This window comes from Eucyclogobius newberryi, unplaced genomic scaffold, assembly GCF_026437365.1.
Source record: "Eucyclogobius newberryi isolate DKJ021-1_F unplaced genomic scaffold, fEucNew1.0.hap1 SCAF_2, whole genome shotgun sequence".
Taxonomy (NCBI): Eukaryota; Metazoa; Chordata; class Actinopteri; order Gobiiformes; family Gobiidae; genus Eucyclogobius; species Eucyclogobius newberryi.
The window spans coordinates 24,257,836-24,271,352 of record NW_027315834.1 but is presented as its reverse complement, the minus strand read 5'-3'; the positions used below and the strand labels follow the sequence as shown (position 1 = coordinate 24,271,352).

Genomic DNA, 13,517 nt, shown 5'->3' with positions numbered 1-13,517 from the left:
TACTGAGCTAAAACAAATAAAATTATGCATTTCGATGAATTGATTAAAAGTACTTCATCAACTTAAAGCGGCCGTTAAGAAACAATCCTTTGTCCCACAATCCCAGGTCAATTGAGTCATTAGTGTTTTACAGGTGCTGGACTCTGGACAGATGCTGAAAAGTGGTGACTGCAGCAGCTGATGCTCACAACACTGAGGACTTGGAACCAGCGCTCATCTCATTCCCTCTCAGTTTGTTCTTGTATGATCTGCTGTAGCGTTACTTGTTTACTTTGTGCCAGGCTGGAGTGAGGTGGAATGTACTGAGGGACTTCTTCTCGTGAGTCAAAATGAACGGGAAAACGACTTTGCAACTGTTGAGCCTTGCTGCTCTTATAGCTGGTGGTACGTCTCACTATTAATAATTCTGTTATTCAATTTTCATTTTGTTATTCATGATGACTGTATTGTATTATAACAATTCAACTCAACTATTCTGTTGTCATGGTGCTTTTGGATATAGACAAACACAACTCTAATGATCTGGGCATTATAGTTTGTAGCATTTTATTTGTTAAATTCCATACCTGCCATTCAAGTGGTTCAATGTAGTTTTCTGCTCTAAAGGTTTCCGATAATGTCATGTGATTCTGAGCTTGTTAAAGCAATTTAGGTCAAACATTGCCAAGAGTTTTAAGGTACTTTTATGGCTGAAGAATTGTACCTAAAATTTGTTTAAAAAAAAAAATCTATTCCTTATTATAAAAAAAAAGAAAGAACGAATTTCTCCTCGGAATGTGGCATATATGGTCTAATTATTTTTGCATTGATCTTTAATGGTTTTTACCATTGGTTTTCCAGCCCGTGGTGTGTGTCGTACCGGCTGGAGGGAGTATGAGAGTAAATGTTACTTCTTTTCCACTGATACTAAGACATGGCCAGAGGCTAATGTCTTTTGTCAGCGGCAGCATTCTAACCTTATGAGCATTCTGGACATCCATGAAAGGGTGAGAGAATTATTTAAACAACGCATTTTCTATTCATTTTTATATTTGTACTGTGCTAAAACTACCAGCTGGAGGGTTGCTGGTTCAAATACTCCCTAACTCAGTGGAGATGCCACTATTCACCCACAAGTATAAACCTTACCATTACTATGCCACGAGTTTGCATTTGGCATTTGAAACCCCAAACCTAAAGGGAGAAGTTAAGATCATTTTCATGTTTATGTTTGTTTATTCAGCTTTGGCTAAGGACCCAGGTGGCCTCTGAGATCTACTGGATTGGCCTAACTGATCAGATCACAGAAGGCGTTTGGGAGTGGAGTGATGGAAGTACTTTTATTCCATACCTTTCGTAAGTCTAATTAACACCTTGTGCTTAAGTGCAATATCACTTTTAAGTTTGACTGAGCGTGCTCTTGTTGCAGATACTGGAGGCAGGGCCAGCCTGACAACTGGCAAGAGGAAGACTGTGGCAACGTTGTGGGAGACAGTAACGGGCAGTGGAATGATGAAAACTGCAGTATCAAGAGGAAATATATTTGTAAATATATTGAAGGTGAAAAATAAAATAAATAAAAAGTAACTTCATAATGAAATAAATGTTTTCACTATAAATCAAATTGAAAGGGGGAGAAAGGAAGGTGAATATGTATATATTTTTTGACAACTCCCTTCATTTTGCAAACTAAATTAAAATGCAGATTGGAGCCTTTTTTAATCACATGTATCCCTGTTCTTCAGAAAACCCTGTTCCACGGTGTGACCTGGCCAGTGGCTGGTCCACGTTTGGTTCCAATTGCTACAAGCTAAAAGCCGACACAAGAAAGAGCTGGTCAGAAGCCAGACATGACTGTGTGCAGCAGGGGGCGGATCTGGTGTCCATTACTTCTCAAGTAGAAGAGCAGTACATTGTGGGGAGACTGGACCCTTCTTACACGGACCTCTGGATTGGACTGTCCACACTGGTGAGAAGAGTGATGTAGTTTTAATATAAAGGATTAAAGCACAGCAGTCTGTTTTTTGGGGGGTCTCAAAACTCCTGCCATGGACACAATAAATGATCCCTTTGGAACATACTTTTAGTGGGAGGAAAGAAGGTCATAACAGAAAAAAAGAGACCAAAAACTGCACCAACAATCACGGCCTGGACTGACATTACAATTGAGATCTTGAGATTTTTTTTTTTAAATCTAATTCGGACTTAAATTGACTAATTTGACCGACTATGGGCCAGATGGGACAAGCATGCCGGACTTCGTACAATAATTATGTCTATTTAGTGTTTACTGTCCTTTTCTTTGTGTTGTATTGAGGATTTTATATTTATTTTTCCATATCACATCAGAACTGCAACAAGATCTCATGTCAAGTTCAAACAGGAAACACGCAGTTTGCCTGGTCAGACGCTCAAACACTGCCGTTTCAAAATTGGGGCGAGAACGAACCCTCTCCGTAAGTAAAGCTATCTATCAAAATTCTGTCAAACAAGAGAATCAAAGCCTTCAAAAGTGGCTTTCTTCACAGAGATCCTCAAGTAGGTTCATGTGCGGCCATCATCAAAGATCCGACAGAACAATATGGGAAATGGAGGTCACATCTATGTCGATATGAGCGGCCTTACATGTGCAAACGACCCCTGAACAGTACGCGATTTTGGGACATTTTTACTTTTCAAAACATTGTATTGTAGATATTTCAGTCACATTTCTTTGTCTACAGCACTCTGCCCTCCAGGGTGGCAGAGTTTCAATGGCAGCTGTTACTGGCTGGTGAGTAACATCAACCTCCTGACCACATGGCACGATGCATTCACAAAGTGCTCTGACTTGGGGAGTCACCTACTTATTATAAACAGGTACATTACAATTGCCTTATTAATGTCTTTGTTTTGTGTTTTGTGTTTTGGTTTTACCCCTCATCGTCATGTATGTACCAAAAACATTCAGTATTTATTTTATTTAAAACATTTATGATTAACCTGAGAGCATCTTTTACATATTTCTTAATTGTTTTGAATGTTATGCATATCATATCATATTTTATGCAATATAGAGTTGTAATAGTATGTGACATTTGTGTATTTAGCAAAGAGGAACAGTTCTTTATCAATGGAAAACTCCCAGATTTTCACCAAGTGGACATTCCAGACCTTTGGATTGGTCTATCAGGTATCTTATGATGACAAATCAGACAAAGACTGAATGGAGTATATAATGTAATCAAATGTATTATTATGAAACAGATATGTATCAAGATGGAGAATTTAAATGGGTGGACAAAAGTGCTTTTGACTTCTCAAACTTTGCTCCTGCTTTCCCTAAGAACACAGAACACTTTTGGGACTGTGGTCAAATCTACACAGGTTTGATCTTACCGACCCTCATTGTTATGTATAGCATTCATTTCCTAAAATTGTAAAGAGCAACTTAAACAAATGGACTATATTTGACTCTAGGAAATTATGATGGCAAATGGGAAACAACCAACTGCTTCAAGAGTCTGGGCTACATTTGTGAAATGACTGGGGGACAGAACCCCAAACCTCCATCACCTCCTGGTATGGTGACACATTTGGAGTTAAGTTTAATTTTGTTTTAACCTAATGTTTTCTTTAGATTCTCACTGCGATGCTGGGTATCTGTTGTATAAGGACTTCTGCTATCAGTTTGAGACAGACGAGCTGAAGAACTGGCACGACGCTGAGGCTCATTGCAACAAAGAGCAGGCACATCTGGTCAGCTTCCACTCTGAGGAGGAGCTAGGATTTGTAATAGGTGTGAAGTAAATATAATATGATAGAAAACTGCAATTAGAAAGAATACTTACACCTAACACTATACATTATGTTATACAGCTCATATGCCAGGAAATGCCTGGACCGGCCTCAATGACATCAATATTGAAAACCAGTTCGTGTTCACTGATGGAACAGCGTCAGTAAGTCACAAGAACTTTTACTCTAATTGAATCTATTTTATTCTTATTAGTGACGTCACGGTATGCAAATTTCACGGTACAATAATATCACTAAAAATATATTTCACAGTACCGGTACAATATTTGTTGTGATATTGTGGAGAACAGAATTGAATGCCCTGAATGTTGCCTGCTCTGAAATGGAGCAGAGGTTCATGGTCTATACGTCTGTACCTGTTGTAATGCATTTAAGAAAAGAGACTTGCAATTAAATATATCATGACAGCCCACTATATTATTTAGAGACTTGTGACAATATTTCGGTTATTGTTACATCACTATTCCTTTTATGTGAAAAAATATCATCTTTTGCTGTCTGATGCAGGATTTCCTCCCTTGGGGCCCAGATCAACCCGACAATTGGCAGGATAATGAGGACTGTGTGCACATCAGAGGAATGAATGCCGTAGATCCTGGGAAACTCAATGATGACTTCTGCAATGCCACAAGAGACTTTATCTGCAAAAAAGGTCTTCCTGGTAATTCATTGCATGTCTGTTTTGGTTTATTGACACACATTTTCTAAACTTTAGCTAAGGGACAAGGACCACCTCCTCAACCTCCAACATCTGGACCAGGTTTGTGTCATCTCAAGTGTAAAATGGATTTATGGGAACACGGGTGTGAGATGTTGTTTCTTGTTAGGATGGAATGAGAAGTGTGGTTCTTGGATGGCTGACCCTTTTAACGACTTCTGCTACTTGTTTAACTTCCTGTCAATGAGGACGTGGGCAGAAGCTAAGACCGACTGTAAGAACCAGGGAGGAGATCTCCTCAGTATCACAAATCCTGCCGAACAGAGCTTTGTACAAGGTGCGTTACAAACACAGACTTTGTAATACAAATACGCTAACCTGTCATTAAATTATGTTGTATTGCAGGTATTATCCAGACAAGTCCGACTGGGAATTCCCTGTGGATGGGTGGTCATGACTCAATAACTGAAGGAGGTTGGGAGTGGACAGACGGCTCACCATTCAGATACATTCGCTGGCATACAGGTTCATAGAAGGGGAAAAAAGTGCAGTCTGTACGTGCAATAAATACATATACAAACACATAGCATATAATGTATATTTGGTCTAACCCAGGCAACCCAGATGACTATTATGGAGAGGACTGCTTGTCTATTCTTATCAACAATGGCTACTGGAATGACGACAACTGTGAATACAAAAGAGGATACATATGCAAAAAGAAAGGTAAAGTGTCTCTTTAACATCATCATTATAAATAAACTACTGATTTACTGATGCTGTTTCCTCCTTTAGGAAGAACACCAGAGCCTCCTCCACCCCACGATGGTATTGAATATTTTTTATTTATAATGTTTGTATTTTTTCTTTTTTTATGAAACCTTCTCTTCACCCCCAAAAAATGCTTTGAGGACATCATCATCATACATTCATATCTTTCTACTTTTACAAAGTAAAATTCATAGAGCTATTTCTGCTTAACACATCCATACCACACATGAAGCTCATTTGATGTTGAATGCACGGTGGGAAATTATATCAGTAGCAATGATTTTTAAGGTTAGGATAATGATAATAATGATAGTAACGCTTACGAATAGACAAATTGTAGACAAGATAATTACTCTTTTCTCTGTCCTCAATTAGTTGTCTTCAATAGTTGAGAAGCCCAAACTGATCTTCAAATATTAATTACAGTGTATATTCCAATAAACATGCAGATATAATTGTTCAATGTTGTGTTTTGCTAGGTTTTATGACAGCTTTGGCCTGCCAAGATTCCTCAGCTATTCTCCACTGTCCACAAGAGAGCGTTATTAACATCCAGTCAGCTTTTTATGGACGAAAGAGCGCTGACCTTTGTCCTCATCTGGGTTCTTCTGACGGTGAAGAGCCTTTTCTTTTCTTTTTTTATCATATCACTTCAGCGTGCTTTAACTGTTTCAATGTTGTCTGCAGGTTCTTGCATTGTGGAGGGCATTCTACCTAACTACAGGAAGCGTTGTGACAACCGCCAATACTGCTTTGCATATGCTCATGTAGAGAAGGATCCTTGCCCCACTGTTTCCAAATACCTGGAGATCACATACAGCTGTGAACAGAAAGGTCAGTGACTTCATTCTTGTATATTTGCAAAGTCATACAGACCAAGTATTAAAATAAATGTGAATATGTTTATTTAGTGTGCCTACATGGCCTTGGTGTTGAAGATGGAAATATCACCAATGCGCAGCTTTCTGCCTCGTCATCTCTGGGGATTAATACTCCGGATAAAGCTCGCTTGAATGGAAACGCTTGTTGGATGCCTTCAGGAAACCGTAAGTTGTGCCCTAAACCAACACATCCCTTTGCGGTTTTTGTTTTTTGTGTATTCTTACTCATATTGGGCTATTTCACATGTCACCACCACAGCCTCTTCAAGTTGGATTCAAGTTAATCTGGGACAGACAAAGAAAGTCACAGGGATTGTAATTCAGGGGTGCCCCCAAAATGACTACTGGATCACCAAATTTAAACTTCAGCACAGTGTGGATGGAGTGACCTGGAAAGACTACACTGCAGATGGAGAGGCACGGCTGATACAGAGCCTATGTTACTGTTCATGCAGTGGGTGCTTTGACATGTTGTTCTTGTTTATAGTTCTTCCCAGGCTCGACAGACAGAAACACACCCGACACGCAGCTTCTGGGATCTCCAGTGTCGGCACAATACATCCGCATCTGGCCTCTGGAATACAGCGGGCAAACTGGCCTCCGCTTCGATGTCTTAGGATGCACACCCGATTGTAAGGAAACATTTTTTTTCATTATCTGAGTAAAATGTTTGGGTTATTTCAAACGTCCGTCTTTTCAACAGATGCAATTACCTGTGCCAACAAGCCCAACTTCAATAATGCCAATGATAGAATGACGTAAGTGGAATGCATTTTGAAAGAGATCTTTTGTATGGAAAGCTCACATTACAAGTTGACCTGTCTTTCAGTGTACATTGTCCTGCTGCATGTGCAAAGGCAAACTACCAGGTTTATGGAACGTCAGAATATCGCGGTGTATGTACCTCTGTCTAAACATACATAATCAATCTCTGTACTGCACATGTGGTGTACAATGTTAACATTACTGTTAACACTTCGGTATTTATCTTCCAGGACTCAAACATCTGTGCATCTGCCATTCATGCTGGAGTGATTGTTGATGACGTTGGAGGGGACTGCACTTTACTGAAAGCTCCAGGTCAAGACTTTTACCCAGGTTCCACCAGAAATGGCATTACATCTCGACAGTACGTCAAGTTTTATTTGATTTAAATTTGGTTTTAATTTGATAATCCAACACTGGCTATCTTTGCAGATTTAATGGCAATTATGCAGTCTCTTACACATTTGCTGATGGGGGTACGTTTGTCCGGTGTTTAACCTGTTGCATTCTAGATATGAAATGTTTTTATTGCATGTGCCATACTGTTCCAGATGTGAGGTGTCAAGGACTGGATTGGTATGAATTTGGGGAGTTTTGCTACAAACCTTATGCAGACAAAAAGACCTGGCATGGAGCCCAGGACAGCTGTAGGAAAGAGGGGGCTGAACTTGTATCCATCCTCTCAATGACGGAGCAGAGCTGGCTGGAAAGTTACCTCTATCAGGGTAAGACACGGCGGCATTGCAGGTCTACAAATTTTGACAATGCACAAAGGTTTCCTTTAAATCTCCTATTGTATTTACATTTTCCATACAGAGACCAGTAACGTGTGGACAGGGCTAAATGACCTTGTCTATACTGGTTTCTTCACTTGGTCTGACAGACATTTAGTCACCTTTACCTACTGGGCTCCAGGGGAACCAAATAACCATAACGGCTTTAGTGAGGACTGTGTAGAGATGTTACAGAGAGTGAGTCAATTTGCTGCTGTAATTATTACCCTTCAATAACTTGTAGTTCCTTGTAGCATTTTCTAACATATCTTCATTGCATGCATAGAGCGGCCGATGGAATGATATTTCTTGCACAGAACTCAATACTTATATTTGTAAAATGCCCAAAGCACATTACCCTCTGCCGTCGGCCCAACCCACAGTCTATGGATGTCCTCAGGTACAGAGCTGCTTGCATCATGTCTTTGACATACAGATAATTGAGTTACATTAGTCTAAAATGTCTACATCATGCAAGGGGTGGAATGCATATGGTTACTCCTGCTACTGGATGGAGGAAACGGCAAGAAGCTGGGAAGATGCTAAAACATTTTGTAAAGCTCAGGACAGCTTCTTGGTGCATGTTGGAGACATGTGAGTTAATACATAAAGTACAACATGCAAAATAAATTATGAATGACTTGTTTTATAGATTTAATTGCATATGCAATAAATGCATGATAAAATGTGAACATTTTTATACAGTTACGAGCAGTCCCACTTCACAGTAATGCTCTCTGGTAAGAATGGGTTCTGGTGGACTGGTCTTCGAGCGCGAGGTGGAGCTACAGGTGGGGTGGATTACATCTGGGACAATGGATTACCCCTAACCTTTACCCACTGGGACAGAAACCAACCGGGTACATGCTTAAACTTAAACACTGTTTGACGGGTTGTTTTCCAATGCAAAGGATAAAACCTTGTGATCCTGTAGATAATGGAGATGGTACTTGTGTTGCCATGACTGCGGGTCAGATTGGTGGCTTTTGGGATGATAAACAATGCTCAGAAGAGTTTGCTTTTATCTGTGAGAAAGCACGACCTGATGTCACTCCACCCACCATGGCCCCAACGCTTCCACCTGCTCAGGGCTGTGCAGACACCTGGACTGCTCTGGCCCACTTTAGGAACTGTTACAGGGTAATTCATTTTATTTATTATAAGAATCCAGGACTAATCAACTGGTACCAAGGTGTTAAAATATGAGACACTTTGCACAGCGTGATTAGATTGAACTAAAATTACTTATAACTTAGAATAAGGTCAACTCACTGCACATTCAAATTCACCAACAGGTGATTTTTTCCGTGCTATTTTTTCAAATTCCCTGCAGTGATAATTTTTTTTCTTATCTTAAAGCTGTTCCATAATGTAGACTGGTCCCAAAAGAAGAGCTGGCAAGCAGCATATGAAGACTGTGTATCAAGAGGAGCAAATCTGGTCAGCATCCACAACCAGGAGGAGGAGGAGTTTCTATCTTTGTACAGCAAAGGCACCAGCAAGTGGATTGGTCTCAGGAGCAACCCGACAGAAGGAGGTACTTTCACGAACGATGACTGAACCAAACTGTTTGATGTTCTAAAAAATGATTTCCCCTTGCACATAAACTAGGCTACTCTTGGAGCGATGGCTCCCCTCTGTCTCACACCAACTGGGCTCATGGAGAGCCGAATAACCATGAGGGCCGGGAGGACTGTGTGGAGATGGTGAGCAGCACCAATGGGACCTATTCCTGGTGGAACGACCTGAACTGTGACGCCCATCAGGACTGGATTTGCGAGATTTCTAAAGGAAAGAACCCGATTTTACCACCAAAACCTCCTCCTCCAGTACCAGGTACACCACGATCATATCTATATTTGAGTAAATAAAGCATTTACTGTTAACCTTCTGCACATATAATTTAAAAAGGAATTGCCTTTGACTATGTTATCGTTTTTGTTATATGCACAGCTCCGGATTGTGGCAGTAATCCTGGTTGGAGGAAGAACAACAACATCTGTTACTATTATAACGACACTGATGTAGTGGACTTCCACACGGCGATGATTCGCTGCTATGCTGAGAAGGCAACTTTGGTTTCAATTCATAGCAAAGATGAACAGGCCTATGTCAACACTATGGTAATTGTCTTTTGAACAAAATACATGGGGAAACTACAGGACTATTTAAAAAAGAACATTGATTTCATGTTAAAGGTTGGAACAGGAAATGTTGCTGTGGCCTGGATTGGAATGAGAATGTTTGGTATTGCAAGTGGACAATACATGTAAGACATGTTATGTTTTGTTTTCCACCTTGCTTTTTTCTGTTGTGGACGATATCAAATGTCTCTTCTTTCAACAGGTGGGTGGACTTATCCCCAGTGTCATATACCCACTGGGTCCCAGGAGAACCAAACAATGCTAATGGGGAAGAACAGTGTGTGCAGATGAACAGGCATCAGGGTATCTGTCTTCTACATAAGCATTTATGAATATAATATAATATAATATATCAGTGATATAGATATAGATCAAATTAATATACCGTAAATAATTGTTTACAGTGATATTTGGCAATGGAAACTGAAATGTACTATTACTAAAAATGTTTACTGCACAGGTGGGTGGAATGATGCCAACTGTGGTCGAATGGGAGGATATGTCTGTAAGAAGCTCCCTGGAGATAATCATACTCCTCCCCCTCCGACACAGCCCTGGGAAGGAAACTGTCCAGCAGGCCAGTTTTCTAAATACATCTAGTATCTTTTTGAGTAAAATTTACAATCTTACAGTGTACTTTATTTTCCAGGTTGGCTACGGTTCAACAACAAATGCTTTTTGTTCAAAGGAAAAAAACATGACATCCAAGCCAACTGGTCCTATGCACGAAGTTGGTGCAAAGAGCAAGGAGGAGAGCTGGCAGTGATTGACAATCAATATGAGAACGGTGCGTTTACTGCAGTGGACAATTTGGGTTTAATGACAGTAAAAATGTGTATTTTAAATTCTGTCCTCTAGACTTTGTATCCAGTTACCTGAGGGACTTGGAGCGTCCCACTTGGATTGGCCTGTCTGATCTTCTGGTTGAAAATCAGTACGCCTGGAGTGATGGGGTCAGCCCTGTGCTCTACACAAACTGGAACGATAAAGAGCCCAACAACGCAGAAGGAGCGGTGAGAATTAAGAGATAAAAATAATTTCATGTTGCATTTTGTGTAAACTACTATGAGAGTTCCTTCCAACTAATGTAATTTCATAATATTCAACAGGAGCACTGTGTGGCAGTAACTCACAACCATCTAGTTAGTGGAAAGTGGAATGACGATGCCTGTCACAAGGATCAGAGTTTTGTCTGTTCCAGAGAGAAATGTTTGTAACAATCTAACCGGCTCCTCCCCAAATCTCATCTCATCCATCGCAATCCTAACGCATTTTAACTTTGGTCTTTCTTCAGCGAGCAGCATCAACCCTCCACCACCAACACCGAATCCATGTCCATCCGGGTACATCTCTTGGTACCTGAATTGCTACAAACTGGTTGAAGAAGCGGCCACCTGGGATGCAGCTCAGACAGCATGTGCTCAGGCAGGAGGGAACCTGGCCAGCATCGACATGAGCTACGACCAAGCCTTTGTGGCTGGAGTCGTCCTGCAGGGAAAAGCAGACGCCTGGATTGGACTCAAACGCAAGGTACACGCAGTCAGACTAATGTGACCACCCACTGAAGACATAAAAGTGGGTAGAATAAACTTGTAATGAGCAGGCTTACAAAGTGAAGCGTTCAGTAAAAGTATGTTTGTTTTCTCTACGTGATGTTAATGCTTTGATCTGCAGGAAGACGGCTCGTACATGTGGACAGATGGATGGCCAATTTTCTTCACGCAGTGGGGGCCGGGCGAACCCAGTAACGTAGAGGGCGAGGGTTGTGTGAGCATGCACGCTTCACACTTCTTTCATGGCACATGGAACGACACCAAATGCAGTGACGCCAAGCCTTACATCTGCAAGATCTCTAAAGGTAAAACATCAGTCATTGTTTATCGTCAACAATCAGAACTGTCAGTATGTTGTGGGAACTGTTCAGCTTCAGCTTCTTCCATCTGGGCAAAGGTTCTTAGGGTTGAGATGTAAAGCAAAGCGCTTCAAAAACAGCTTTATCCCAGCAGCTGTTTGTCTGCTAAATAAGCTGTAACCTGCACCTTAATTGTTCATTTGTATGACCCTTTTCATGCTTTTCATGCTTTTCTGACTTGATGATGAACTTTGAGCTCTTTTGGTGATTTTATACAAGATCTTTATTATTTTTCAGCACTGGGGTACTTTTTCTGTTTTTAATCTATGATCTTATGTCTGTTTTTATTTGATTGTTTGTGTGTGTGGTGTATGGAAGCCGAATCCAACCCATCTACCTATGAGTATAGATAAAAGTTACCTGAACCTGAACCTATTCTGTTATATTGTGTTTACCAGAGAACCCCCCGCCCACTCCTCGTCCTGGTAGTGGAAAGTGTCTGCCGGGATTTGTGCCATACGGACACCACTGTTACTTTGTTTACAACGGTCAAATGGGGTACTCCTGGCCAGACTCGAGACACTACTGCGAGGGGGTAAAGGCCGATCTGGTATCGCTCCACAGCCGAGCAGATGTCGAGTTCATAAGAAACCTCAACTACACCAAAGTGCACAACATCTGGATTGGCCTCACAAGAGACCAAAACTGTAAGCCCACCAAAGCATTGTCGATTTGGGAAAGGTGACCGAGACATTTATCTGCATTCTTTATATATCTTGACTGATGTAGTTGGTTGGGCCTGGACCGATAAAACGTCCGTGGGATTCTTCAACTGGGCTCAGGGCGAACCCAACGCGGCGTTTCATCCCGGGCAGGTCGCGGAGGAGAACTGTGTCGAGCTGTATCCTGACGGCCGCTGGAACGACAACGACTGCTTACAGAAGAGAGGCTATGCATGCCGCCACCGCCAATGTAAAATACAGCACATAATCTTAATATAGGATGTCAAAATTCAACGGTTAATTTATTTGTTAGAATGAAAACCTTACAATAAGATGATCCAAAAAGTAAGTGCTTTTCATTTCTGTTTATGTCTTGTTAACTTTACCATTCAGAAAGTTTGATTTCATAAAGCTGGTTACAGACTAGAGCAGTGATAATTTATACTGAAATGTGTATGTAAGGGAATTACTTACTCCACAAATGTTTGGTCATGTCAAAAAAAATATAAAAATCACAAACAAATTTCAAAATAAATAAATGTATATAGTTTATTAACATCCCTACTCTAAATGTTTTTTTCTTACAGATCATGCAACGGATGATGGAGGGAATCCGATTTTCCCCACTGACGGTCCAGATGTCAACCGTGAGCACAACTGTAGAAACACTTGTTTTTTTATTTTACACACGTTGACCAGTATTTTGTTGCTGTAGATGGTGGACTGATCGCTGGTGCAATCATCGGAGCCATTATATTTGTCTGCCTGATTGGAGGACTTTTGTATTATGCCATTAATGTACGAGGATATAAACTGAGAAATATCAGCCTGCCAAGAACAACAAGAAATACTCAACAAGTGGATGTGGTGAGTTATTAGACTGATCTGGGTTATGAACAAATCTAATATTTTGTATAACTGAGCGTTTGTTTTTCTTTTACAGCTCGCATTCACCAACCCCAACTTTGCAGAAGAGTCAGACACTTAGGTTTACAGTTTGACATATTATTTTTAAGATAAATGTGGGCCGTGTTTTTAAAATCTTTTGTATATTGTCTTGTAAAGTTTAGAATATGTGCAATACAAATGATGTAAGGAGTTGCTGCAAATTTTCTTTTAAAAATGTGATTCCTAAGAATAAAATAATCATGTATCTCTTTATTCAACAGTATTC

The 13,517-nt window shown here is 40.5% G+C and overlaps 1 protein-coding gene across 1 annotated transcript; it reads left to right on the top strand.

Moving 5' to 3' along the window:
- The first annotated feature begins 191 nt into the window (after window positions 1-191).
- Window positions 192-13,450, top strand: LOC140367957 (uncharacterized). Its single transcript, XM_072454753.1, has 50 exons — window positions 192-384; window positions 841-986; window positions 1,223-1,335; window positions 1,409-1,539; window positions 1,725-1,948; window positions 2,329-2,435; window positions 2,508-2,626; window positions 2,703-2,838; window positions 3,069-3,151; window positions 3,226-3,345; window positions 3,439-3,540; window positions 3,599-3,757; window positions 3,838-3,920; window positions 4,285-4,429; window positions 4,493-4,537; window positions 4,605-4,772; window positions 4,841-4,960; window positions 5,051-5,161; window positions 5,231-5,263; window positions 5,686-5,820; window positions 5,894-6,040; window positions 6,118-6,252; window positions 6,347-6,504; window positions 6,575-6,719; window positions 6,791-6,845; window positions 6,917-6,983; window positions 7,083-7,216; window positions 7,285-7,328; window positions 7,404-7,577; window positions 7,669-7,823; window positions 7,912-8,025; window positions 8,104-8,219; window positions 8,331-8,485; window positions 8,560-8,765; window positions 8,985-9,162; window positions 9,237-9,461; window positions 9,579-9,748; window positions 9,824-9,894; window positions 9,972-10,072; window positions 10,230-10,346; window positions 10,419-10,556; window positions 10,628-10,782; window positions 10,879-10,978; window positions 11,064-11,299; window positions 11,444-11,627; window positions 12,080-12,328; window positions 12,411-12,593; window positions 12,931-12,990; window positions 13,059-13,210; window positions 13,287-13,450. The coding sequence occupies exons 1-50, from the start codon at window positions 330-332 to the stop codon at window positions 13,329-13,331; spliced, it is 6,504 nt and encodes a 2,167-aa protein (XP_072310854.1). The 5' UTR covers window positions 192-329; the 3' UTR covers window positions 13,332-13,450.
- Window positions 13,451-13,517: the final 67 nt, after the last annotated feature.

Coding starts and splice junctions, on each gene's coding strand:
- LOC140367957 (XM_072454753.1), top strand. CDS start 330: ATGAACGGGAAAACGACTTTGCAACTGTTGAGCCTTGCTGCTCTTATA. Junction 3,758..3,837: donor GGAGCTAGGATTTGTAATAG/GTGTGAAGTAAA, acceptor TATGTTATACAG/CTCATATGCCAGGAAATGCC. Junction 7,217..7,284: donor AATGGCATTACATCTCGACA/GTACGTCAAGTT, acceptor CTATCTTTGCAG/ATTTAATGGCAATTATGCAG.